Source organism: Pristis pectinata, chromosome 10, assembly GCF_009764475.1.
Source record: "Pristis pectinata isolate sPriPec2 chromosome 10, sPriPec2.1.pri, whole genome shotgun sequence".
Lineage (NCBI taxonomy): Eukaryota > Metazoa > Chordata > Chondrichthyes > Rhinopristiformes > Pristidae > Pristis > Pristis pectinata.
This window is the reverse complement of record NC_067414.1, coordinates 44425775-44441537: the sequence shown is the minus strand read 5'-3', so window position 1 is coordinate 44441537 and position 15763 is coordinate 44425775. Positions and strand designations below refer to the sequence as shown.

The window sequence follows — 15763 nt, the reverse complement described above, 5'->3', positions numbered from 1 at the left end:
TCTTCTTTTTTCCAATGAAAATAACCCAGTTTGCCAGTTTCTTCTCATAACTACCAGAACTGTGTACGGTACTCTCCCTCTGATCTAACTAGTGTTTTATATGGTTCTAGTATGACCTGCTGGCACATATATTTTATGTCTCAGCTGATAAAGGCATATCCCATTTATCTTCTTAGCCCTTTTATCTAGCCGTACGGCTACCTTCAAGGATCTTTTAAATGCCTCTGTTCCTCTATGCTCTTCAACATCCAACTATTTATTTTGCACTCGTTGTCTTTGCCATCTCCAAATTAAATACATACATTTTTAGATTTAATTCCATTTGCCATTTTTTTTCCTCATCTGACCATTCCATTGATATTTTACATCAGAAACAATTTTCTTTCTCACTGTGACTTATACTTCTGTGACTCTACTACTCTCTGACTTTATGCCTTTCTGCTTCCTGTGACTGGCTTCCACATCTGGTATGATCTATAAACTACTTAATCATGGCCTTTTTAAGATTTTATGCCTTTGTAATGTTTCAGTTTAAATGAAGTCCATGTAAACATTTTATTCTATCATTTTGTTATTTGGACCAGGAAATAAACTTCCCTATCAGATGTGTGGAAAATATCCCATGCCTTTTCTTGAAGGAGATAGTTAGATTCTCTTGGTGACCTGTCCATTACTAATCCTACAGCTAAGATTACTGAAACAGATTTTTTTGATTGCATAACTCATTTTTTGTGGTACCTTGCTGCAGATTGGCGATGTGTTTCCCTCTGCGATGACAGTGAAGACATTTCAAAATACTTTAATTGGTTGGATAGCACTCTGGAATATGTTAATATTGCAAAAATCTGCAAGCATTCAATTTTTTCCCACTGTAATTCACACTGCCAATTTTGTTATGATTGACAAATTATAGCCACTAATATTTTAAGTTTTCATCCCTCTCTGATATGTTGTATTTATCAATATCTGCCCCGTATAAAAAAAAATGTAACGGATTCAGCTTTTCAATAACTAAATATGAAATAGGATAATACATATAGACTGAACATCTGTATATTCTTTTTTCATTTTTACTTCTCTGTCAGGTGTCTAAATATTGCATTATTTTAGATAAGAGCCCGTATTTTGTTAACTTTGTTTTGACCTGCTGTGCTAACGAGCAGTCTTGAACAGGTATGATAAATATACACTGTTTTTCATCTTCCTTCTAATTAGTTTCCATGTAATTAAAATGGCCCCAATTGTGCTGATTGATAGCAACAGGTTCTAAAGGGAAACACTAACTACCAGCCATTTGGGCTTCAGCATGTCTCAGATTGCAACTAATGTTTGGTGTAAGGTTGAAGTCTAAGATGAGCTGAAGATCAGGTGCTGGCAAATCTCACTGTGTCGCTGGACTCACCACTGAATCTAGTGGTGGAGCAGTGGCACCTTAAAGAGATGGTCAGGGTGCACTTTGCATCCATCCTTGAGTTTTACACTAGGGTGTGCTTATTAGCAAAGTGTGACCCCATTCTGATAGAGCAAATCTCTCACTTTCGGAAATGCATTAAAAAATGTTCAAAGAATATATTGACCATCGGCAAGCTGTCAAAGACTCAGGGCATTCCAAAAGTGGGGACTTAAGATGTACCTCAAGCTATTTGCCACTTGGATCTGTTCAGGCTCTTAGGAGGATGTCCAGGTGTACAGGGTCAGCTCATTTGGCCCTATGCATTTGGAGAAAATAAGTGCTGATGGGTGGACACCATGGACAGCAAGTCCTGGTAGTGGGCTGGATCCAGATGATTCAGCTCAGTGAGTATTAAGTAGACTCTGCTCTTTTTGTTCTTTGAAAGTCAAGGTAGAATGCATCTGGATTGGAAATGGCAAACTAAATAAACCCACTGATGGAGGGATCAAATCCCTGAATCATCTGATGCAGGGTCTCAATCCAAAACATTGACTCCCATTGCCTCCATAGATGCAGCTTGACTCGCTGAGTTCATCCAGTAGGTTGTTTATTGCTCCAGATTCCAGTATCTGGAGCCTTTTATGTCTCCACTGACAGGTCAGTAGGACATTGGATTCTTCGCAGTCGCCTTCAGGTAGCCCTAAAATATCCTGATGGGTAACTGGCCGCAGTTAAACAAGCAGCATAAAGCGACTGTAATTCATTTTATCTGCTCTGCTTATGTCTCTGGAATTGGTTATTTGGATGCAAGAAAGTCTTTTTTTTGTTCAGTATGAATGCAGATTTGCTGGTGCTTGCAGATTCCTCAAGTGCTTGACTTGGTGACATGTAAGCAAAGGGTAAGGCTCCAGATATACTGAATACACAGTGACTATTCTTAGATCACCTAGATTCAAATTTGCCATATTAGCTTTTGTATTTAATCACAAGTTTTTTCTCCATCCATAATGACTTCAATTTACTTTATGTCAATAGATGATATTGACATTTTTAAAACCATTTTCTAAAAAGTAATTAAACAAAACAATTTGAAAAATCATTGAAACATATAACTATTGCCCTAATTTTTGTAACCAGTTTTCAACAGTTTTGTCACCGTGATTCTCTATGAAATGAAATGGAGCAAGGGGAAAATAATTCTGATATTGGTCTTCGGTTTTCCCTGATAATTTGTGTAATTCCATTATAAAAATATGCCATTTTAATTGTTACTGTTTTATGCCCTTTTTTTATGGCAATAGAAGTGTGTATTAACTGGAATTATTGGATTACACAGGCAACTTAGAAGATGCAATGGGAGTCACTGCCTGACAATTACGAATGTGCCTATTGATGTCTATGTTACCATGGGAAGACCTTCAAACTTACAATGTGGACAGGCTTCCTAACAATTCATCACATCAGCGCCTGTGATTCAGTTTCAGCAAATGAAAGCTTGAAGTTGGTGCCAGACGCCGAGGATCTTCATTTCTTCTTTGCGTCTGAAAAGTTGTTTCATAACTGGTGATTCTCATTTGAGGTTGCTAGTCTATTTGTGTCAGTAAAACGTCTGATGACAAATTAACTTTAGGCTCTTATTATTTCTGCAATTATTAAATGATTCAGGAACTGTTTCAATTTCAGGCTGTGGATAGATTCTAGATTACACATTGTGCTGCCAAAATTCTGGAGTGAAGAGGAATTCTATGGTCACTCTCATAGACCCACTTTCAATTGCTGGGAGATTGGCTCACTAATCTCCTCTCCTGGCATCAATTAACTTTAGTTACAAAACCTTCAGGGGCCATTGTAGGATTTGCCATTGCAATAGGAATAAATTTTGGTTAACCCCTTGAACATGCCCTCTTGAGTCACTTTGCCTCAACAGGAATTTTGTGTTCTATCAGCCAAGATTGGGGAAAAAGTTTTCAATGATCTTTTATTTCCTCTCTTGCTTAGTGTAGCGGTTAGCGTAATGCTATTACAGCACCAGCGACCCGGGTTCAAATCCCGCCGCTGTCTGTAAGGACTTTGTATGTTATCCTCATGATTGCTTGGGTTTCCTCCAGATGCTTCAGTTTCTTCCCACGTTCCAAAGACAAACTGGTTAGTAGGTTTTAAAGTTTTAAAGATTAAGTTTTATAAAATGTTTTTTTTTAAGTTTTTCTCCTGAGAACTTGGGATACGTTTCCTGTGGATCTGATTATTTATCTATTTCTAAAGCTGCTAAACTTAATAATAGCTCTCTCACTGTGTTTGTCCTGTTCAATATTTGGCACTCCATCATTACCATATCCAAGTCAACCCCTCTCTCCCAGCCCATTGTGTAGGCATGTGAAATATATTAAGTACCACCAATGCTGTGTGGGTCCATACTCAGACTATTCCACTGCAGTCTTGGTTATACACCATCCAACTCCAAAATCTTTATCTCATCCAATGGTTAAAGCTGTATTCTAACTTGCACCAAGTTCCATTCACTCACTGCCTACGTTGGAGTCATAGAAAGATAGAATGCATCCATGCTGATCATCAAACACCCATTTTTACACAAATCCTATGCTAACCCATTCTATTCTCCCCACATTTTCATCAACTCTCCTCCTGGATTCTAACACTCACCTACACACCAGGGGTAATTTATAGCGGCCAATTAACCTACTAACTTGCACATTTTTGGGATGCGGAAGGAAATTCGTGCAGTCACAGGGAGAATGTGCAGTCTCCATGCAGGCAGCATTGGATATCAGGACTGAACCCAGGTTTCTGGTGCTGTGAGGCAGCAGCTCTATTAGTTAAGTTTTATTGACTTCTGATTGAGCAATGTATGAATTTTTAAATCTTTCCTGTTCTCTTATCTTTCATAGCCTTGTCTCTCCCTACCTCTTCACCCTCCTCCAGACTTGCAACCAATGGAGATATCTGGAGCCCTCCAATTCTGACTTCTGATCATCTCCTCCAATTAGCCCACATTGGTGACAAAACCTTCAGATGCTTGGTCTTAAATTCTCCTTCTAAATCTTTCTACTTCTCTAATGCTTTTATTTTCTTTCAGATGCTGCTTTAAAGTCTGCTGTTGACCTAATATCTTTTATATTGCTTGTCTGTTGTATTTTGTTTGCTAATATTTCTGTGAGACAAGAGATAATTTCCATTGTAAAGCTGTTACTAAATGCAGATTTCTGTGTCTGTAATGACTTGTATTAGCATGTAATGTTTTTGTGGCACTAAACATGCTCATCAGAAGATTACTGCAAGTGCAAATCGCATCAGTGATTTTCACTAATATAAGCACAAAGAGTATCTGTACTACTGAATCAAGGAAGAAGAATTTCATCTGCATTGTCCAACATCCAACATATCGTGTGAGGATTGCAGCTCTTTATCACATTGCAGATTGCATAGCTGAATTTAAATAAATGTAGAGGCTTTTTTTTATTTTACCTTTGAAAATCCAGTTGGATTAACAACTGACAGAATTTACACATATGAAAACCAAAAAAAATGCTGGAAACAGCAGGTCAAGCAGCATTTGTGGAAATATGAAGGCTTCTCTTTCCACAGATCTTACCTGACCTGCTGCTGAGTGTTTCCAACATTTTCTGTTAGTATTTAGATTTCCAGCAGCTGGAGATTTTTTGATTTTCAGATCTTACACGTAAGCAGATCACATTTCAGCAGAGAAGTGGTTACTCATCCAAAACTTGCTGCATGTGGCCTTCCAACTACACTTACAGTAAAGGTCCCCAATTGTTCCATTGATTCATTATCTGCAAGGATAAGCTCACTGGCAGAGACAATCTGCATATTTTTCAGTGAGGGCCTGTGTACTGATAGGACCTTGCAAGATATCATCTAGCTACTTGGGTAGGTCATTATACAAACCCCACCCATAAAAGGAATGAGAACATCTTTGACAGATATCAAAGCCATATCCTCAGCTTTGAAATCTGAAATCTGTCAAGTCGTCATTCTTTCAATGCCTACTTCATTTAGAAGCATTCAAAGCTGCTAAAACTGAAGTAAGCATCTAAAAATTAAATCACTTGAAAACACAATACCACCTCATATAATCAAAATATTACAGCAACCACATAACTAAAGTATGGAATTTACCTTTCTACCATGAAACATCAATTTAAATAAATTGTGATGGTCTTACTAGGTCAGCATGTATGAGTGAATGAAAATCAAAAACACTGCAGATGTTGGAAATCTAAAATAAAAACAGAAAATGCCTGAAATGAACAGTAGGTCAGGCTGCATCGGTGGGAAGAGAAACAGTTAATGTTTAAGGTTGAAGACCTGAAATGGAGACAGAGCCTTGTTAAACTGCAGGGAGTGGGGGAGGGGGAAGTCTCTGATATGGTCACATCGGTTTTACAGCTGGGATAAACTGTGAACAGGATTTTCTGATCACTGTGAATGGGAGCAGTTAGAAAGTGGGAATATACAAGAATGTAGAGCAGGCAGACATGCCAGACAGATCAGGTTCTCCACTGCCAGAGAAAGAGGAAAAAAAAAGCCGAATAAAAGCCAACAAGATGAGCCAATATTACAGATATATGACTGATACAGATAAAAGAATCAAGTTGCATGAAGTTGTACAATCCGATATTGAGACCAGAAGGCTGCAATGTCCCGGATGGAGGGTGAGGTGCTGTTCCTCGAGCTTGTGTTGGGCCTCATTGTAACAGCACTGGAAGCCACAGACCAATAGGTCAGAGTGGGAGCAGGATGGAGAATTAAAGTGACAGGCAGCGGAAAGCACAGGGTTGCCCCTGCAGATGATGTAGGTGCTCTGCAAAGTGGTCACCCAATACATGTTTGGTTTCTGCAGTGTAGAGGTTTTCTACATTGTGAACACCAGAGGCTGTACACTAAATTGGAAGAAGTACATGTGAATTGCTGCTTCACTTGGAAAAACTGTTTGGGTCCCAGAATGGTGGAAAGGCAAGAGGTGAAAGGACAGGTGTTCCATCAGCTGCAATTGCAAGGGAAAGTGCTGTAAGGAGATGGGTGGTTGGTGGGAATGGAAAAATGGCCCAGGGAGTCATGAAGGGAATGGTCCATGTGAACTGCTGAAAGGGGAGGAGAGGGGGACGTATGTCCGATGGTAGAATCTCTTTGAAGATGGTGGAAATCATGGAGAATGCAGAAGCTGGTGGGGTGGAAGGTGAGGACCAGGGGAACTCTACCCTTGTTATTTCCTGAAGGAGAAGGAATGAGAGCAGAGGTGTGGGAAATGGATGAGATGTACTTGAGGGCTTTGTGTTAACAATGATAGAGGGGATTCAGGAAGACATTTCAGAGGCACGTGTACAGAAAGCCTCTTCATCGGAGCAAATATGACAGAGGTGGAGGGACTGGGGAAAGGAATAGAATCCTTAAAGGAGGCAAGGTGGGATGAAGTGTAGTGGAGATAACAGTGGAAGTTGGTAGGCTTGTAATGAAAATTGGTAGCTAGCCTATATCCTGAGATGGAGACACAGAGATCCAGAAAAGGAAGGGAAGATTTAGAGACTGACCAAATTAAGATGGGAGCTGAGTGGGAATTGCCAGCAAAAGTAATGAAATGGTTGATTTCTACATGAGTACAGGAAGCTGCGCCAATGCAGTCTTCAATGTACCGGAAAAAGAGTTGAAGGAGAACTGGGTAGAACTGAAAAAAAAAGACTGTTCCACATATCCCACAAAAATACAGGCATGGCTTGGGCCCCTGCAAGTGCCCACAGCTACACCTTTGATCTGGAGAAAGTTGTTGAAGAAGTTGTAAATGTGAGAACAATTTCAGCCAGGCGAATGAGTGTGTGGGTGGAGGAAAACTGGTCGGGTCTCTGCTATCCATGAGTAGATTTCCCAGTAGAATTCAGCCAATTTTGTGTTTCATCATTGTACTGCATGTAGCGTTCAGCTGTACAATGATGCACCCCGGAAATTGTTGGTGGATCTTGGCCAGCAAGTTCAGAATTCACACAGGAATCCCACAATTGCAGCCACCTCTGCTGAGAAATGTGGGCATTTCTCAGTATATTCTGACTTATTAGCTGGAAAGTGGAAAGAATAGTAATTCATAAATAGTTGAAAATTCTCTTTGAATATCAGTAGTGTGTTGCACAATGTATACAAATGAAAAGCTCACAATGAAAAAGTTGCACATCAGGTTTTACAGTTTATTAAATCAGTGTTGCTAATAACTTCACTGGCAGATATTCAAAGCATAACTGTTTATGTTTGTATATTTCCCAAGTGCCCAAAAGTTATGTTTATTTTTGGAGGAAAACTGGCTGCATTCCAGGAGCGAGAGCCAATAACTCAGTGAATAGGTTGTCTTTACACTTTTGAGGATTATTTTTGAAGGATCATATCACATTGTTTTGGGATAGGTGTATGTATGTTTGTCACCTAATATCTGGGTCTCTTAGCCTGATCTTTCCCTCTTTAAATGTTCTGTTCACCCAGTTGGATTAGTTTTGCTATCTCTCATTCTGGTGGTTGCTTTCTCAATCAATTGGTATTCATTGGACAAGCTTTTAATTACATGACAATTGAAAAAACAGAAGTTACACACTGGAAGTAAAAATATTCTCATAATGAACTGAGTTTTTATTTGAATTTACTCTCCTTATATTTGAACCTATTGTTGTCTCACAGAAGCTACAGGTCTCGAATGGTACCAATGCTGAGTCATATGATGAAATGGTTGTATGAAAGCTTTTATTTATGAAAGATTTATTAATGCCAATTTAAACTACCTGTTTACTTTTACATTGTTTTGTGCTTGTGGAATCAGTTACTACAGAGATAAATTACTGTGCTTTGGATTTGACCAATATAATAGTGTGTTCCATGAACATCATTATATTAGTTGATGTACAGAGTAGATATCAACCATGAATTTATAATAACATGTGGTACATCCAGAATTAGACAAATATGACATCCACTTCAGGACCAACCAATGAATTAGCAATGTTTTCTCCCCCTAAGGATTTTCCCTATGTTGAATTTTCCAAAATGCCAAGCTTATTAATGATATTCTGTTCAACTTTTATAGGAGGCTGTATCAAATACTGATTTGAAGTATATGGTCAAGCTGTGCAATTAGCTTATTTACTAATAGAGAAAGAAGCACGGTATTAATGCTGTTACAGGAAAGGATTGAAGGGATTGGAATTTCTAAAGGAAGTTTTTTTGATCTCCAGCCATTTAACTTGTTATCATTTGGTTTCTGGTGCTGCAGGCGGTATTAGAAGAACTTCCTCAAGAATTCCAGCCCCAATACAAACCTGATTATGTGACCATGATATTCCCTGGGCAAAGATAATGGGGCTTTTGGATAGAAATTGACTGTCAAAGAACAAGATATCAACAGGTGTTTGAAACTAAGATGTCATGTGAAGATCTACTATTTAGTTTTTAATGCCACTTTATTATGGAGGAAAGCTTTATACCTGATAGGCACCGGGAAATGCTCTCAAAATACTGAACAAGATGTGGTGAAAAAATGTCGAGATATATAAATGGAAATAGTGAGTTTCATATAATGTTGAAAATGAAGATAGAAGTTTTCTACATTCAAACCTATTTTTGAAAGGCCATAAATGGCAAAGCAAATGGCAAAACATTATATTCTGTTGCAAAATTATAAAATTGTGATGTAGAAGTGTAAGCTTACCACCAGAGGGCCCCACAGGATTCAATATCCTTTCAGTCTTAATATCAAAAGAAAGCACAAGCTAGCGCCAGCTTTGAGAAAAATGCTACCTTTACTTAATACAACAATTGCATGGAATATTAATCGAAAGATTTCACATTGCATATGTGGCCCAAACACCTGTTGGTTTATAATTCAGTTTATGACCAGAACAATGTAATTGTAACCCAGTTTTCAGATTAATTTGGTCTGCTCCTGTAAGAGGACTCTATGTTAGCATTCATGGGAAGATAGCCTCCATTTTCATTCTAGATTTTCCAACATCTTGTTGCATGGAAATGTGGAATATTACAGGAAGTCTACATTTTACTCAGCCTACCACACCAGCATAATTTTCAAACATTTACCCAGTGGGGCTAAAAGCTGGCTTTGATTTAAATACAAGCTGAATTGTTGAAAAATAAGATATCGGGAGTGATTGCGTATGTGAATGCATCAGCTCACTAAGTTTAAATATCATTATTCTTAATGAATCCTTAACTAACTTTCAGTGTCTTCATACAGGATAAGCTCTGTTCTTCTAAACTTCCGATTCGAGATATAAACGTGAAATTTACTTTGCAGAAAAGATCCTTCACATTTGGAAGGTTTTGGAAATTTTGTCACTTTGCAAAATTCTCTAGAGGATACGTGCCTAGAAATTGGGCAATTTGAACTTGTTTTTATTATGTAGACTGCAAATAAAAAGTTGTGCCTATTTTGGTGTTTGCTTTTTCCTGTTAACACATTTCCTCTTTCCAGCTTTTCACAATCTATATTGATGGTTTCAATGAGGGGGTCAAATGTATTATAATCAAATTTGCTGATGATACAAAGCTGAATGGCAGTATGGGCTGTAAGGTGGATGTAGCCAGGCTAAGTTAATAGGTGAGGACATGGTTGATGCAAAATAATGCAGAAAAATATGAGGTCATCTTTGGGAGAAAAAGTAGAGAGGTAGAGTATTTTTTAAATGGTGGGAGATCAAAGGATGTTATTCAGAGGGATTTAGGTATCTTTGCATATGAAACATTGAAAGTTAACTTACAGTTTCAACAAGCAATTAGGAAAGCAAAAGGTATGTTGAACTTTATTGCAAGAGAATGTGCATACAAGGGTAGAGGTGTCTTGCTGCAATTATATAAGGCTGTGGTGAGACCATAGATCTCACCACGGTGAGACCATACGTCTCACTGGGGCCTTATATAATTGCAGCAAGACACCTCTACTCTTTTATTCAAATCCAGATGTAGTCTCACCACGGCATATAATCGTCTGGTGTCTTTATCTAAGGAATAATATATTTGGGACAGAGTATGTGCAGTGAGCATTCACCATATTGCTTCCTGGGGTGGTGGGCTTGTCAGATGAAGAGTGATTAAGCAGACTAGGGCCCATGCTGTGTAGAGCTCAGAGGAATGAGAGGCTGTCCCATTGAAATCTTACAAAGTTTGACAGGTTGGACGCAGGGACAAAGTTTCCTCTTGCTGTGCTATCTTGAAGTAGGGGTCACAATCTCAAAAAAAGGGGTTTGCCATTTGGGACAAAAATCTCTTCACCCAGAGGGGAGTGAATCTTTGGGGTTCTGTGCCCACAAGAGGTGTGGAGGTTCAGTTGCTTGGCAGTGAAAATGGATCGATAGATTTTTAGATATTAAGGGAATCCAGGAATAAGGGGTTAGTTCAGGAAAGTGGTGCTGAGGTAAATGATCAGCCATAATCTTATTGAATGGGAGAGCAGGCATGAGGGGCTGAATGGACTACTTCTGCTTCAATTTCTTATGTTCTTTCCAAGTTCTGCCATTGGGAAATTGGAACAGGTGCTCCCTGTAGTGATTCACCCTAACAATGATTCTATTTCCCTGTAGCATTTTGTGCATTGATGATATTGTAAGCAGATGCAACTCCTTACTTAAATTGACCACCCCACCCACCCCAGATTTATTTTTGTTTTAACAGATTATCCCCTGTAATTTTCATTCAAATTAAAAGAAATCAATGGCCATGTGCTGATGCGCCCTTCCACTGCCTGTTTTCCCCTCCTTACTCTGTTTCCACAATCTGCCCCCTTCCTATTCCCCATCCTCCCTCAACTCCGTGGCATGGAGAAATCTTTAACAACGTGGGTCAGCTCATGAGTGACATGACAGCTGCAAACCCAGCTGGCAACTGCATATGTGAAACAAGCAGGCTGGTTTTTAACACTTTTGAGATAAGCAAACTCCACAATTATGATTTCTTAAAGCAAGGATGTCCCAATTCCCAAAGAATTTTTTGTGATTATTTTAATTCCTTTAGAATGCCTCTAAATTAGACCCATAGATCTAAGGTCTGCTGCCTGAAGTGGAATGGGATGGCATATCTGCTAATTAAAATTAAGGATTTTGACTCCGTGCCAGATAACCAGCTCAGGTCATTGCAATGGTCAGGTGAGTGGTCTTCATCTATAAATCACACAACAGAGGAGCTCTATTGGACAATTGGTTGGGAAATCGGAATGGTATCATTAGCCTAACGGCATAGTGTGAGGTTGCATAAAGAGGACTGCTTCTCTTCATTATCCTGAAGAGAGGAGTGGGCATTATATTGACACTCTCTAAGCAATGACTGATCTGGTTAGTTTGAGCCACTGCTGTCCTTACATGTGCACAGTGCAAAATGGCACACTCATCACTGTTAGTGACCTTGCAATGAACCTAGATTTTTTGCATTTTCAAGGCTGAAGAAGCAAACAGAACATTTATTGGTTCTAAATTGATTTAACTTGTGGGAAGTAAAATGAAGTGAAATAAATACATGAGAAAACTGAAAACTGATGGGATGGAAGTATTGAAATAACCCAACCAAATCAAATTGAGAAAAATTATTGACCCCTCCCTGACCCTCAAAACTACACGAGAAAGTAATTTATCTTAGCTTTCTTTCAAGTTTTTGCATATGGTTTGCAGAAGCAGAGTTGCCAAGTACTAGGCTGCTGGACTTGGACAAGAGTTGATACTGACTCCGCCACTGACCAGTGCTGCTTTGGTGAAAATGACAGGAGTTCCATTGATGTTGAAGTTTCTCATGCAGCCAGTGAATGATTGGCGTATTCTCAATTTTGGGCTAAGCAATGACCCTAAGAAAACAGAAGAGAAAATTATTCTTCAAACCGCTTCAGTGCAAATTAATAATGATAACATAGAGCCAACAATGCCAACTTAAACTTTTATGGGTCTTTACCTTCATCAGGTCACTGACCTGAAACATTAACTCTATTTCTCTTTCCCCAGATGTTTTTATTTCAGATTTACAACTTCAGAACTATTTTGCTTCTGGATAAAAAAATGTTAATTAATCTTTAACTAGAGCCAAGCTCCATCAGATCATGAAAATAATGGATATTACCAATGTGAGGAAATAAAGGGTTAAAAACTGTAACCATACCTATAGCTGATAGAAAAAATACCTCGCAAGCAAGAGCATGCAAGCTGCTGACTCAATGGATAAGGTGTAATTGCTGTGTCCAGGACCTTGGTGGCAGGCCAATATACTAGACAATAAGGGTGGTGGGTGTAATAAACATACTGGAGGAAGCTTGTTTTAAGCAATGAGGGTGAGACCTGTCTTTGAATCTCTTGATTATAACTCAATTATGTTGGACAATAGGTGTGATGTCTGTTTTTGGTTCTCTGAGGTCTGAATGAAACTCGTGGAGCCGAATTCATTAAGTGTGTGTGACAGTATCTGTATAAATCACTGCCTGCTGCTTTGGACTGCGGAGAGCTCCAATAAAGACTCTGCATGAGAGTTTGAGGAGAATTCTCCCGCAGTATACTGCTAATAAACGCGCTTTATTGAACCAACCTTGGACAGAAGTGGAAACTCAAAATTGGGACAACAAATGTATACCTAATAGCAGATTTTATTTGGCCTTACTCCAGTTGTGTGTTTCTTTGCTGCAGTTCTAATCAAGAGCCTGGAGAGCTTACCTAAACACCCCCAATACACTTGCTGTTATTCCACTTCCCTGTGCAAGCCCTGGGATAATATTTAAATGTTCTGTCTGCAGCTGTCCACCTTTTTCTGGGCTCTTTTTAGAAAATATTGCCTGCAGGGAAATGTCAGGAGTATCTGCCCCAATAATCCTCTGATGAAAATTAGCTAGATTGAGATTATAGGTTGAGTTTGAATGAAAAGGACACTCCTTATTCCTGAAATGACTGCATTTGAACGACAACCATTACAAATCTGAATGTGTCTTTTACTATACCTCAGTTTTATATTTTCCTGTTATGTGAATTGAAAAAATGACAAACACAATATATTATCTCTAAGAGTGTTAGCTCTGAGCTAAAACAGTACAATTTCTCCAGTAATTCTGGTTTGAAGTAGTACATTTGCAACATTTTCCACTGGTAGGCAGAAGAGGTTTAAGCACTCATTTACCTGGCACTCCGCCAACAAATACTGGTTCCTTGGAGTAGAAAGAATGTGATGTTAGTGGCCCCACCACATGATTTACTTCAGAATCCACATCCAGCTGCACAACGTTTGAATCTCTGATGACTAAATGAGCAAAAAGATAAATTACTGATAGAATGTATAATGTTAGCCATCTGACATTGCTCACAAATGGTCAATGCATTAGGTTCCGTTTTGAAAGTCAAATAGGAAATGATTGGAATGTGCTGCAGAATGTCATCAATTAAATGGATTGGGTGACAGGGTAGGTTAAGCACTGCGTTTTCAACTCTGGGACATGAGTTAGAACAGGCTCATGACTGTGCTGATTACTTTTGTCAGTTTCAGCCCAGTTCCCACCACCTAGGAAGGCACAGCACAAATTATCATTAGGCGTCATCAATTGGTTTCACTCAGAGAAAAGCAGAACATTGTAAGGGACTAGCCCAGTGACTTGTGAATACCTGTGACCTATCAAGTCCAGGCAAGTTCATTCCATTTCTTCCTGGTTTATTCAGCTTGAAGTTTAATAAAGACCTTTTTAAACACTGTTCCCTCAATGATAGATAAATGCCAAATCTGATTTTCAATATCTGGTATGTCAACAAGTTTGGATATAAGAAAATTAATGGAAGCAAATATCAGACTTGGCTTCATTGGATCAATAGTATATACCATTGCAATCCAGCCAAGCAAAGTGATATTGACCTAGGAATCAATGCACACATTCTTCCTAGATATGGAAACAACCACCCATGTATCTGGTTTTTCTGTTAAGGCATATTAAAGGAACTTTATTTTAATTGTATTACTCTGGGAAAGCTTGATTCCAGCTCTGGGTACCTTAAAGTGCCCTATTCCTAGAATCACCATCGTTTGTACTGAAAAACACACAAAAAAGTTATAACAAAGTTTCAAAGACAAAATAGTTGTTGAATACATTCAATTCAATGAAATGTAATTGCAAAAAGAAAGCAGATGTGTCAATAAATTAACTCAATTGGCATTGCCAAAATAGCAAAAATAATTCTGCCCCTAACTCTGGTTATTACATCTATTATTCAGGCATAATGATGGAAGTTATAACGAAATGGTTTTGGCTTTTAATTAAGCGGCTTAGTGGAATATTTATAAATATGTATTAATGAGGTAATTAAAATTATCTTTACCTGCTATTCTGTGCCACCGACCATCACAGAGACTCTCCTTTGGAGTTACTGAAGTTTCAAACTCTGCAGTTCCATTACTAACTTTTAATGTGATCTGCACAGAAATAAAATTTAGAATAGAAACTTGCCAAATATGCACCAAGTTTTAAATTGATGGGCTGGCTCCATTACTGCTATGTACCATTTACAGTCAGACTCGTCTGCTTTGTGTTATTGTGTGCAGAATGAGGGAAATTCACATCAGAATTTGTTCTTTACTCCCTTACCTGTCCGTGTTCCATGAAGACGTTCAGGTATTTATGGCTGGAACTGTGAATGTGTATCAGGATTCCTGAATGATTTCGAGCACGGATTTCAAAAACCAGCTCAAACTGTAATCCTACATTGAATGAATCATCTGAAAATCAAGTTGAAATCATAGTTTACACATCCACATCTTATGCTAGCACTTCAGTTTTCTGTTTCATATTTCTTTTTCAGGAAATGCAGGATACAAGGCCAATTCTCTGAGATGTAACAGCCATGTCATGGATTTATTTAGTCTATTTCATTTGAAATAAGAATAAATAATCCCTTCACTTTAATGCACCTAGAATGACATTGATTTTATAATTTCCTGAGTAGTTCACTTTAGAGGGGTGTCCCTGGGTTATCTAAGGGTTCTGTTCCTGAGGCAGTCCTTGGGGACTGTTTTGCAACAAGTAGACTGGGGAAGGTCGGCATAGGTGATAGGAGTTGTTATCAGCAAGTGAACTGTGACAAGCATTTTTCAGAATGCAGTCTGGGTGGGGTGATGGGGGGAGCTAATCTGCTAATCAGCGAGAGGACTATCAGCAGTTTAACAAAATAAATTGTGCACTAATGAGAGGTGCCTTGGGGTTCATAACATTTGATTTACCTGAAGGAAAGTTTGGCAAAGACATCCCAGTTGTTTTGGATGATTTCTGCTTTGTTTCCTGGTAAAAAGGTTGGAATGCAGAGTCTGGGAGAATTTGTGTAAAGTCAGATTTTCGTAAGGCAGTTC

At 38.6% G+C, this 15763-nt stretch overlaps 1 protein-coding gene across 1 annotated transcript in view; it reads right to left on the bottom strand.

The window, feature by feature from the left end:
• Positions 1-7591: 7591 nt before the first annotated feature.
• Positions 7592-15763, bottom strand: part of lama4 (laminin, alpha 4) — a 125297-nt gene continuing 117125 nt past the window's right edge. Inside the window, exons 37-40 of the mRNA XM_052025061.1 lie at positions 15006-15136; positions 14740-14833; positions 13556-13675; positions 7592-12245 (exon numbers count right to left, since the gene is read on the bottom strand). Of these exons, the coding sequence (XP_051881021.1) occupies positions 12094-12245; positions 13556-13675; positions 14740-14833; positions 15006-15136 (497 nt within the window). The 3' untranslated portion in view covers positions 7592-12093. The remainder of the gene's footprint in view (positions 12246-13555; positions 13676-14739; positions 14834-15005; positions 15137-15763) is intronic.